A 12,056-nucleotide genomic window follows, 5' to 3' on the forward strand; every position below is an offset into this window, starting at 1 on the left:
CCCCCCCCCCGCCTCTCTCTCCTACCCCCGCCTCTCTCTCTTCCTTCTCTTATGGGCAGCCGGGCGGGGGACACGCGTGTCCCTCCGGAGTCGTTCGTCGCGGCAGGGGAATCCTGCCGTTCTTGCAGAGCGGGTGCTGGCAGAAGCGATGTCTGCAGCCTCCCCGCTCTGCTCTCCTGCCGCGACGAACGACTCTCCTGGACACGCGTGTCCCCCGCCCGGCTGCCCATAAGAGAAGGAGGAAGAGAGAGAGGCGAGGGGAGGAGAGAGAGGCGAGGGGAAGAGAGAAAGCGGGGAAAAAGCCGGTCGGCTTAATGTCATTGAATAAAGTAAAGATGTGTGATACATTTGCCCGCTGCGCTGCGGCCACAACATCCCATTAACTTTACAGGAATTGTTGCATTTCTCACATTGGCCGCAGCGCAGCGGCCAGTTCGCACATTGGCCGGCCAGAACCCGAAGTGGCCGGCCACTTCTAGTTCTGGCCAAACTTCGGGTTCTGGCCGTAACATATACAAAGGACAAATGGACATGATCTGCGTATGGAGGAAAAATGTTTTCCCATTTATTTTGGAAGGGATTTTTTTTATAGTAAAAGTCATTAAAATGTGGAATCGTTTACCACAGAAGTAGTTATGACAAATTCTATAGCTGCATTAAAAAGAGGTTTGGATGCTTTGCATTGAAGGACATCTGCGGCTATACTTACTAGTCAATTCCCTGCAAAGTTGATCCAGGGATTTTATCTGACTGCCACCTGGAGAGGGGAAGGATTTTTTGCCTTCCCCTGGATCAACTGGGATATGTGAGGGTGCAGGAGAGGAAGGTACCTAATGCTTATTTATTTATTTTCTGGTTGGACTTGATGGACAGATGTATTTTTTTCAGCCAAACTATGTAACTATTTATTCCAGTCCCCTCCAGACAGACTGTCCTCTATAGGTGTCCTTTGCTGTTTGCTCTGCAGTGGTCCTGCTCCTAGCCAGGTTGAAAGATAGGCTGCTTTGTCAGAGCAAGGAATTCATTATTAAATGTAAACAAGACTTCCCGAAGAAGGTGTCTGTAGGAGAACAATACAAACTAACGGCTAATAATATAGCACTCTGATAATACTGCACACACTTATGGCATTGCAATTGCTCAATCAGTACAAATTCATGATGACTGCAAAAATAAAAGTATATATACATTTGAGTGACAAACAGCTTTCCTAAGGAAAAAAACATGTTAATCAATAATAAATGCAGCCTATCACACATTTTATAGTGATTGCGTTCAGTTATGCATGTGAACAAGCTACACTTTGAGGTAAGCTGATTTTTTTTGTTGAAAAGAATTCTGGTGTGTTACTTGTCCAGCCAGTGAGGAAAGTTTTTCGTTCAGTTTTCTGTTAATCATTTCTGTGTTTCTGGCATGCTTTTTGGTTTGTCGTAAAGATTTTTTGATCTTCTTCACACGATCTCGTAGCTGATTGTTCCGTTTCTCCAGGGAGGCCACTTTCTGTTGAAGTTTCTTCACTCTGTCTTCTTCCTCAAATAGTGCACTCTGGATTGATGAACACATCAGCTGTAGACATAAAACATTGTGTCATTCCACACAATATATGGGATTTCAAATGAGTTGTAATAGAAACACTCACAAATATAAGTGTTTCTATTTCTATTAAGGCTAAAAGTGCAAGTTAAACCATAGCAGCCACAGTTAGCAATAGCATGTCATTGTAGTAAGTTGCCTTTACAAAACATCATATAATACAAAGCTAGTAATGGCGGCGGTGTGATCAATATTAGGCCTGGAACCCACTACAAATCTCAAATCGCTAGAGTTTTTAAGTAGCGTTTTGTAAGAGATTTAATGAGCGTTTTCCGGTGCTTTTGGGAGCGATTTTAAAAAGTGCAAGATTTTTGCCAGCAATTGTGTAACAATTTGCGATTAGCAATTTAAATTTTTTTTCAAACATATTTTTATTAAGATTTTCGGTTTTTAGACATCTCAAAACAGATAGGAAAAATGTTTAACCTATCACAGAGGTCAAGGACTATATGGTACATAATAAACAGGTTATATTGGAGGTTGAGTTTTGTCACCCTTATAACCTCTTAGGTAAACTCCTTCCCCCCCCCCCTCCCCCTCCCCTGCAGTCATTCCCCACCATGTCTCCGCAACTACCTTTGGAGTACTCCAATTTTTCTTTCATTTTTCTGAAGTGGATCATTTTAATATTTCCAATCTGCCTAGTGAGACTTGCAATTGTGCTGTGCAGTACCATCCAGTATATTTGAAATGTTCCATCAAGCTGTCTTTTTCCATGTCTTGAAAAAGTGTTCGGTTCGTTTCTCCTCATGAGAGAGCGCTTCCAGTCTTTCAAGGTGTAACAATCGGTGTAACACAGAGAGGATCTGATTACCGGTGATCTGCAGTATCACTGGGAATACACATATATACCAGATTATTGATGATCTGCAGTATCACCTATAATCAGATATATAAGCTAATCTCTGGACACCTGAGTAGAGTAGGAGTATTTGGTGCAACCGTAATACTTAGAGGACTAGGCCTCAGAGCAGTAAGGAGTACTGCACAAATTCCTTCCAAAGACCTGCACTCTCCCGGGGGGAGGAGACAGGCTGAGAGTAGGAAGGACAAACCGAGAGTGACACTCAGGAGGGAGTGTCACTACCAGGACTGGGAACCGCCTCTAACAGTAAGGTCGGTTCTCGAGGTCGGACAAACCAGGTCGTAACCACACAGACAGATACAGTACAGATTCATAAGGCAGATGCGGGGTCTAATAAACAAGCAGGGTTCGGCAACAGGGTATCAGAAATATCGAGGTACAGAATCAGGAGGCAGATGCGGAGTCTTAGGGCGAGCCGGGGTTCGACAACAGAGTATCAGAATAGCAAGGTACAGGATCAGAGTTCAGAAGAATAGTCAGGCAAGCAAAAGGTCATAACAGATAATCACAATCAAACTAGTACTTTAGACTATCAACAGAATCTAGCTAAGTGTAGGATAACAGCTTCAGCTGGTCCCGGCACACTTTAGGATCTGACTCAGGTCTGAGTGCTACCACATAGTGATCGCAACGCCAGACAACCAGCAACTGAACAGCCAGCAGTATATATACTAAAACACTCTCCAGCCCCTCCCTAAGTGCTGGACCAATGAAACGAAGCTGGGTTGTCAGCTGACCGGCTTGGTCAGCTGACTCTTTTCTGACTGCCATATAAGTTCTGCCTCTCTGCGCGCACGCGCGTCATTCTGAACCTTGGTGGACTATCAGTCCCAGCCACACCAGTGCTGTCTTGCAATGTGCTCGCTGACCTGTGCACGGGGTTGGTCGCACCGCCATCAGCACCGGCGGCGGCCTCCCCGCGCTGGGTCAGACTGTTCGCAACAGGCCCATGCGCGCTAACCGCCGCGTCAGACGCGGCGGTTTTTCCGCATTCCGCCATGCCATGTCAGTTCTTCCTTTATGTCCCATACTGATGGCGTTGCTTGGTATATCCACTTGTTAAAGATGGATTTCGTGGCTGCGATGATAATGATGTGGATCAAAGGAGGTAGTCCTTTAGGTTTGTTGGTGTTCTCACAGCAATTTTAATTTTGATTGGTCCTTTGAATGTATCATACTTTTTTTACAGTTTACAGTCATTTAAAATCGCACTTAAATCTCTATGTATAGTGTTTCATGAGCAATTTGCCAGCGCTTCAAAAACGATGAAGCAAAAATGCTACCAAAATGCTGCATGTTCTGCGATTGCAATTTTGCTAATCGCAATCGCTAAAGTGGAATTTGTTACATTTACTAACATTAGCAGAGCATTTAGGGAAATCACTAGCAATTTAAAGCGCTCCCTAAACGCTAAAAACATCGCTCTAGTGGGTTCCAGCCCTGAGACAGTATTTCTGCTGTGTGGTTGAATGTGGTACACAAGGTAACTATTCAAAGCAATCAGGTAAATAATCATTAAAATCAAGACGATATTCATCATTCAGTTTATATAAAATTGCATAGTGTATGGTCAGCAGTTTTTTTCTTTAAAATATAGAAAGCTGGGTTTAGGGGTACTTCTTGCCAGCATGTAAGTCACCGCCTTATCCTTTGTTCACATTACCTTACTTGTCAGCTGGTTAGCCGTCCTTCCTTTATACTAATATTCTTTTCTTTGCAATTTTTGCACAGAATAACTTTTCCCATTTGGGCATTTTTAGCACTTTACTTCACTTTCATAGAGCTTTTTACAGCACGACTAGCACTTTATATATAATTTGTTGTACAAATTTATGTGCTCACTGATTTTGACTTATGTGGTAAGGATTAGGTATTTAGGTGTATTTTGCAATTATATGTGTGCTTATTGTACAGTATTACTCTGGTTATTTATATGCCTTATGATGAACCCCCCTTATTAATAAGGATTATTTTTTTATGGTATTGTATTAAACCCAGTGCAATTCCACTTGGTGTTTTTAATGTTTTTATTATTGTGGAATTTTTCTAATAAAGTGATTGATTACAATATTATATACATTTGGTAGTATTGGTGCTTTTTGTATGGGGGAATCGTTTCTTTGTATATAAACTTGATTGATATATATTCCCTTTAGTACATTCTACCCATGTTGGGGAGGGGATTGGGTTCCTTATTCAGGAGCAATCACCTTACCCCACAAATATAATTTATCATCTAATATGTTATATGGTGCTTGTCCATCTGTTGTATACTAAATTACCCTATGTGGAGCCTGATTTTGTATTATAGATTTTGGTGGTGAGCGCAGCAGGATTTACAACAAATTATCAGCATTACTAAAATGTATTCTTTTGGGGAGGAAAGCTAAATGTAATTTTGCCTTCTTAAAACAGAAGGTATTTGTGATAATTCAGCTTTAAGTGAGCAACTCTGGTTTCCAATGAAGCATCACTCCTGAATATGCAAATCATTTCTTTATGCTCCTGGAAGCAATTCCTAGTGGATTTTGCATAGTACTGGTAGTTTTTTGTGCATCGGTTTTACATTTTTGTCCCCTCCCCCTGTCACATTGACACCCCTTAGCCCACCCTATGTTGTCCACAATGACCAAGTGGCCTATCTGCCAGTAATCATAGATAAAGGGCAGCCACTATGTCCTTCCTATGTACTTCCTTCACTCATAACAAGTGTGACCATAACAACACTGCTCTGGAAGTGCATTCTCTGTATCAGAAGGAGGGAGGACAACAAGTTGGGACCTCCCACAATCCTCCTCCATAATGGAGGCCTTAGCCATTAACAATGACTAGAAAATAAAGGAAGAACCATTCATCCATCCACAGGTAGAACTAGCAAATAACAAGTAAGTTCCAAAATGAAGTATGCTTTTTGCCAAACAAATTCAGCTTTCCTGTTTCATACCCACCCAATGTACATTGCTTCATTGGCACAAATGGTGGTTAAAAACCCGCAAAATTTTTCAGCAGTTTGACTCCAGCTGTGGGAAGTTATTGTATTTTGCCCCCGGCCAGTACATCAGGGGATACAGAAATATAACATAATATTACAGATTTGTATGTTGACAGAAGAGTGCTTTGCTTTCTGAGACATGATGTCACTGGTGTTCCAAGAACTTAGAATGGAAGAACTGAAGTGACTTTACGAGCTCTTAAGTCTGTTTTTCCCAAAACTCACACAGAAAGGAGTTAACATTAATGATGTTCTAAACTGGGATTCAATTGCTTATTTTCCCCTCTTTGAAAAGATGTTAAACAGTTTAGGCTATAATAAAAAGCATTTTGGCTGTATGTGGGTCCATGAATAGTAATGTTATGTAATAAATACACCTCCTCCATCTCTATCAGCTGAGGCAGCTTGACAGATTTTGTTTTGCCATGCTTTTGCTTTCATGGTTATTACTTAGTTTTCCCAGAATATATATTCACACACACCGACCTGTTGTTACCACCATGGACTAATGAATCTTCCTATATTAGGAGCACAAGGGCAAACATGTCATATCCCACTAAGCCGCCAAAACAGGTGGCCAACCAATAGGATTGTGAACCTTGTAGAGGAGTAACATTTTGTGGTGCTGTAGAAAGTGAAGCTGCCTGTAATGATCTGCTCAGCTGTCTGCACGGGCAGACAGCTGTTTGTCCATTCTTTGAGTCTGAGGGCTGCGTCTCTGGAAAAGAGACCTGTCTTTTCTTTGCAAGTTTCAGAGTTGCTCTGCTGAGGAATTTGCATACACTTGTCATGCAAATTGCCTACCTGCCTCCTTTGAAGGCTTGCAGTATAAATACCTTGTTCTCCCAGAATCCCTTGCTGGTCATGAAGGTTTGTTCCTGCTTAACTCTCCTGGAGAATCAGCCTTGCTTGTTTGCTAAAGATTATCTCAGAGGAATTCCTGGGGACTGCACTAGGCATCCCTTCTAGTGCAGTCAGGTTGTATTATCTGTCTTGTCTGTGTGATTGCACGGTCGCCAGCGGTTGGCGATTGTGAATCGTTCTGCCTTGCGATTGTCTTGTCGTCAGCGGCGGTCGACAGGAAATTGTTCTGTCTGTCTGGGAGTGTAGGCCAGAGCTGCGGTTGCTACTGGCTGCTCCATCTGTCTGGATTGTATTCTGACTTAGGGGTGCTAACCAGAGCAGCGGTTGCTATTGGTAGCCCCATCTGTTTGTCTTGTCTTGTACGAACGCTTGCTGTAGGATCGGTTTAGGACTGTTTAGCAAGCGTTTGCGTTCTCTATTTCGTGTTTGTGTTTCTTTGGTTAGTTAGGGTGGCACGCTTATCACTGGGCGCCTAACGCGCGGTGATCGTGCTTAAACGTGTTCGCTGTTGCGAATGAGTGCGGTGCTCGCGTTTAGTTAGCGTTTGTTATTTTCCTTGTTGTTCTTATTGCTGTTACTGGTTGTGCCTTCTTGCTACTTTCGTGCTCTGTCCTGCTCGGTCTTGTGTCACTATTGGCAATCGCCACTCTGGCGATTGCGTTCCCACTTCATTTCCATTGTTGTGTGTTCACCGTCGCTGGGTGGCGACTGGATTGGTAGACACACATACATTCTGTCTCTGTGTTCTCTTTCTCTTTAAGAGCGATCTTGCCCTGCATTGCTTCAACTCGTACAATTCCCATCTGGCGTCTGTGGCGGTGCAGAGGCTGTGTTCGTCTGCACTCCACAGCTCCATCTGCTGGTGGGAATCTCCCTCTACAGGTGCCTAGCACCATAGCTGGGTTCTCTCAATTTACACGCTTGTGGAGGATTTCCGTAGTGTCGGCGCTCGTCCTGTGCGCTGACCATTGAAATTATTCTGCAATCGTTACACTGCCTTTTCAGATTATGGCATCTACTGTATATTGATAGTAAAATCAAAACTTTTAATACTCAATCCAGAAAATGTGGGTTTCTTCAAAAGAGACATCTCAGAGCTCACTCCAACCTGAATTATCGCAATTTTTTTCTGCTTTAAGAAAGCAAACTTTTGTTTTCAAAAAGTTAGAAATATTAATTATAAGGTGGAAAAGCACAATTTATACCGACAAGACAAGACACAGAACATTTAAATTGTGCTTTTCTCCTGGTGGACTTAAAGTGCCAGAGCTGCAGCCACTAGGACGCTCTCAGTAGCAGTGTTAGGGAGTGTTATCCAAGGTCTCCTTACTGAATATAACAACTGGCTTACTAGGCAGAGCCCTTAACCATTACACTTTCCAGCACAGACTACTGAATAAAGGCCGTCCTACTTACCGGTAGTAGTGTTTCGGCGAATACTCCAGGACAGCTCCCCTGAGATTACCATTGAGTCCCTCCCCTATGGAAACAAATGCAAATTAAATCAATCAATCGATCCGCCCTTGGTCTCACCCTATATAGCCAGTCCCCTCCTTCCCATCATCAGTTCAATAGAAGAGTATCTAGCTCAACCCATTCTGTCTTTAATTATTTATTTCTCTGACATACGCAAAATTAGGGCTGGGTACTAAGGCAGCTGTCCTGGAGTATTCGCCGAAACACTACTACCGGTAAGTAGGACGGCTTTTCTCTCATCATACTCCAGGACAGCTCCCCTGAGACCAGCGAGAACTCTTTACCTTAGGGTGGGATGACTGCCTGAAGCACCTTGCGTCCAAATGCCTGATCCTGGCTGGATAGCAACTCCACACGATAGTGCTTCACAAATGTCGAATGTCCCGACCATGTAGCTGCCTTGCATATCTGGTCTAATGTTGCTCCTGATCTTTCTGCCCAGGAGGCTGCCAAGGACCTCGTAGAGTGTGCTCTTATGTTTGTGGGTATATCGCTACCTGACTCCTTATAAGCTAAAGCTATAACTTCCCTGATCCATCTGGCTATGGAACTTCTTGAAGCCTGTAACCCCTTACGGCTACCTGAAAATAAAACAAACAGATGGCTGGACCTTCTCCACTGCCGTGTCCTCTGTAAGTAGGTAATAATCGCCTGTCTTACGTCTAGATTTGCCAACCTCCTTTCCTTATCATTCTTAGGATCTGTGGAAAAAGATGGTAAAATAATTTCCTGAGCTCTATGGAACCCTGTGACTACCTTTGGTAGGTATGTTGGGTCTGGTCGGAAGACTATTCTGTCTGGGTGGATTATCATATAAGGATCCTTTATCGATAAGGACTGTATGTCTCCCACTCTCCTTGCTGTTGTAATGGCGACTAAGAAGGCTACCTTTAATGTTAGCAGCTTAATAGGGATTGTATCTGCTGGTTGAAAAACATCTGACATCAGGAAATCAAGAACCAGTGATAGGCTCCAGGGAGGTACCACTTTTACTGGTATAGGTTGTGATCTGGCCACCGCCTTTAGAAAGTTCTTTATATGCAACTCAGTGGACAACTGCCTGTCCAAAAAAACTGATAATGCTGACACCTGGACTCTGAGGGTGCTGACTGCCAACCCCATGTCCACGCCATCCTGTAAAAATTCTAAAATAAACCTCGTGTCATTTGATCTGACACTATTTTTCTCCTTCCAAGAACAAAAAACCTTCCATACCTTGGAATAAATTCTTCGTGTGTTTTCTTTTCTACATCTTAACAGAGTGTTAATAACCCTCTGTGAAAATCCTAAACCACTCAAAGTCTGCCTTTCAGGATCCAGGCTGTGAGCTGGAAAAACCCCGGGTCTGGATGTAGCTGACTGTTCTGCATCAATAAGTCTGGCGTGGCTCCTAAGTGCCAAGGGCCCCTTATCCTTAGGGTCTGTAGAAACGGGAACCAGGCCCTTCTCGGCCACCAGGGTGCTATGAATATCACCTCTGAACGTGAGTGTCTCAACTTGTTGAGGGCTCTTGGGATCAGGTTGAACGGAGGAAAGGCGTACAATAGGCCTGTCGGCCATTCTACTGTTAGTGCGTCCAACCGGTCTGTTGAAGAGGAAGGATGTAGGGAACAGAAATCTGTTGTCTTTGTGTTCTGTGGAGTGGCAAACAGATCCAATATTGGTCTGCCCCACTGGGCTACTATCTGATCGAACACTTCCTGATTCAGTTGCCACTCTGCCTCCGTCAGGGTTGACCTGCTGAGCGCATCTGCCCAACGGTTCTGGGTCCCCTGTATGTGAGTTGCCGTCAGTGACGTCACCTGTTCCTCTGCCCAGACTAAGATCTCCATGGTTAACTCTCTGAGACTCTGTACTCTGGTTCCCCCCTGCTTTCTGATATAGGAAACTGTGACCATATTGTCTGAAAACAACGTTACTTCTCTGTTGTGTAACTGAGGTTGAAACGACTGTAGTGCCAATTTGACAGCCATCAGCTCTCTGAAATTTGATGACTTCTGACTGAGCTGCGGAGACCACTGCCCCTGCACCTGATGCCCCTGACAGTGGGCTCCCCAACCCCATGCGCTGGCATCCGTATAAACTTTTACTGGATCTCTTTGCATCCAGGGACGACCCCTGGCTAGCCGGTCTGCATCCAACCACCAATGGAGTGATTGTAATACTGGCTGTGGGGGGACAAAGTGATTGTCCAAGGAGGCCTTCTGTTTGTCCCATGTCTGTAGTAGCCATGACTGTAATTCCCGCATATGAGCTTGCGCCCATTCTACCGCCGGGATTACTGCCGTCATGTGACCTAACAGGGTCATTGTCTGTCGTAAGGAAACTGTCGGGGCTAATTCGTAGTCTCTCACCATTGTCATCAACTTGTCTACCTTTGACTCTGGTAGCAGAATCTTTTCCTGTTTTGAGTCCCATATTAACCCCAGGAATAGAGCTGTTTGAGTGGGTTGTAAGCATGACTTCTCTCTGCTGACTATCCATCCTAGCGTCTCCAGGGTTTGGATGCAGAGCTGTAAACTTTCTTTTAGCGCTTGTTCTGTATTTGCCAGAACTAAAAAGTCGACTAGGTATGGCAGGACCCTTACATTCTGGAGATGGAGATGACCGACGGCTTCCGCTACCACTTTCGTAAATATCCTCGGAGCGGAGGATATTCCGAATGGTAGGGCGCGATATTGATAATGGCATACCGCGTCCCCTATAATTACCGCGAATCTCAGAAACTTCTGAAATTGCGGATGGATAGGGATGTGGAGGTAAGCGTCCTCCAAATCCAAGGTGGCCATGAACGCTTCTGGCCACATCAAATTGCGGATCGATGCGACGCTCTCCATCCGAAATCTTTTCTCCAGAATGTAAGGGTTCAGGGGTTTCAAGTTGAGGATCATTCTGTACTTCCCTGACGGTTTTTGAATTACAAATACTCGGGAATAAAACCCCTTGCAATATTCCTGAAACGGAACCCTCTGAATTACCCTCTGTTGTAACAACTTTATCACAGAGGATTGAATAGCTACCGCCCTTTCTGGGTCCCTGGGAGTTCCTGTAATTACAAAATTTCTGGGGGGCTGGGCCCGGAATTCTATTTTGTATCCATTCCTTATTAACTCTAAAATAAAACTGTTCCCTGTTATCTTCTGCCAGGCTTGAAAAAAATAAAGAAGCCTTCCCCCCACCTGTAAGTCTCCGTCATTTGTCAGGCTTTGCAGAGGCTGGCTGTGGCTTATTGAACAGGAAGGTAGACTTTCCCCTGCCTGCATTATAAGTCCATCTCCTTGTTCTTTGGTGCTGTGGTTGCTGCGAGCTCTGTCTGCCTCCATCTCGTCTGGGAAAATAACGTTTCCCCTGAAAGGACCTATTTGTACCTCTTTTCCTTTTGTCTGGGAACTTTTTGGCTTTATCTGAGGACCTCTCAAGTATGTCAGTTAAGTCCTTGCCAAACAATAACTGCCCCTCAAACTCCATAGCGCATAACCGATGTTTGGAGGATACATCGCCCTCCCACGTGTTCAACCACACTGCGCGCCTAGCGGAGTTTATGAGAGCAGTTGATTTGGCTGTGGACCTTAAAGATTCAGTGGCCCCGTCAGCCAAAAAAGCTACTGTCCTGGACATGACTGGTAGGGATTCCAAGATCTTTTCATGTGGGGTACCTGCCACTAAGTGTGCCTTTAACCCCCGCATCCACTTTTCCAAATTGCGCGTCAGGCAGATGGCTGCAATGGCGGGTTTAAACCCAAAGGCCGCTGCCTGCCATGCCCTTTTCAGAAGAATTTCTGCCTTACGATCCATTGGATCCTTTAAACTGCCCGCGTCCTCAAAGGATAAGTCTGCTGATTAAGAGTACTGGGCTAATGGTGCATCTAATTTAGGGCACTTTCCCCATACATCCTGATCCTCCTGCTTAAAGGGAAACCTTCTCTTAAATTACTTTGGTATGAATAATCTTTTTTCAGGCTGTTTCCACTGAGCTGATATCACACTTTTAATAGATTTGTGCACCGGAAACGTTCTGGTACCAGTTTCCTCCAGTCCCCTGTAAATATCATCCTGAACCGATGTGGCTGGAGTAGAGTCCTGGATATTCTCGGACTCATATACAGCCTTTAAAAGCTCTGCTGTATCCTCCACACTAAACAGATACCTGGCCATTTTAGATGTGGAGGCTGTCTGGCCCTCTGAATCTCTAGCCTCCCCATCCTCAAACGATTCCCCCGAACCCTCCTCAAAAGATTCATTGGGAGAGTCAGGCTCAACTAGCCC

At 44.4% G+C, this 12,056-nt stretch overlaps 1 protein-coding gene across 1 annotated transcript in view; it reads right to left on the bottom strand.

Moving 5' to 3' along the window:
* Positions 1-517: 517 nt before the first annotated feature.
* CCDC3 (coiled-coil domain containing 3) overlaps positions 518-12,056 on the bottom strand; it is a 60,350-nt gene continuing 48,811 nt past the window's right edge. Inside the window, exon 3 of the mRNA XM_068272663.1 lies at positions 518-1,566. Coding sequence (XP_068128764.1) covers positions 1,297-1,566 — 270 coding nt within the window. The 3' untranslated portion in view covers positions 518-1,296. The remainder of the gene's footprint in view (positions 1,567-12,056) is intronic.

The sequence above is a fragment of the Hyperolius riggenbachi genome, chromosome 3, assembly GCF_040937935.1.
Source record: "Hyperolius riggenbachi isolate aHypRig1 chromosome 3, aHypRig1.pri, whole genome shotgun sequence".
NCBI lineage: Eukaryota > Metazoa > Chordata > Amphibia > Anura > Hyperoliidae > Hyperolius > Hyperolius riggenbachi.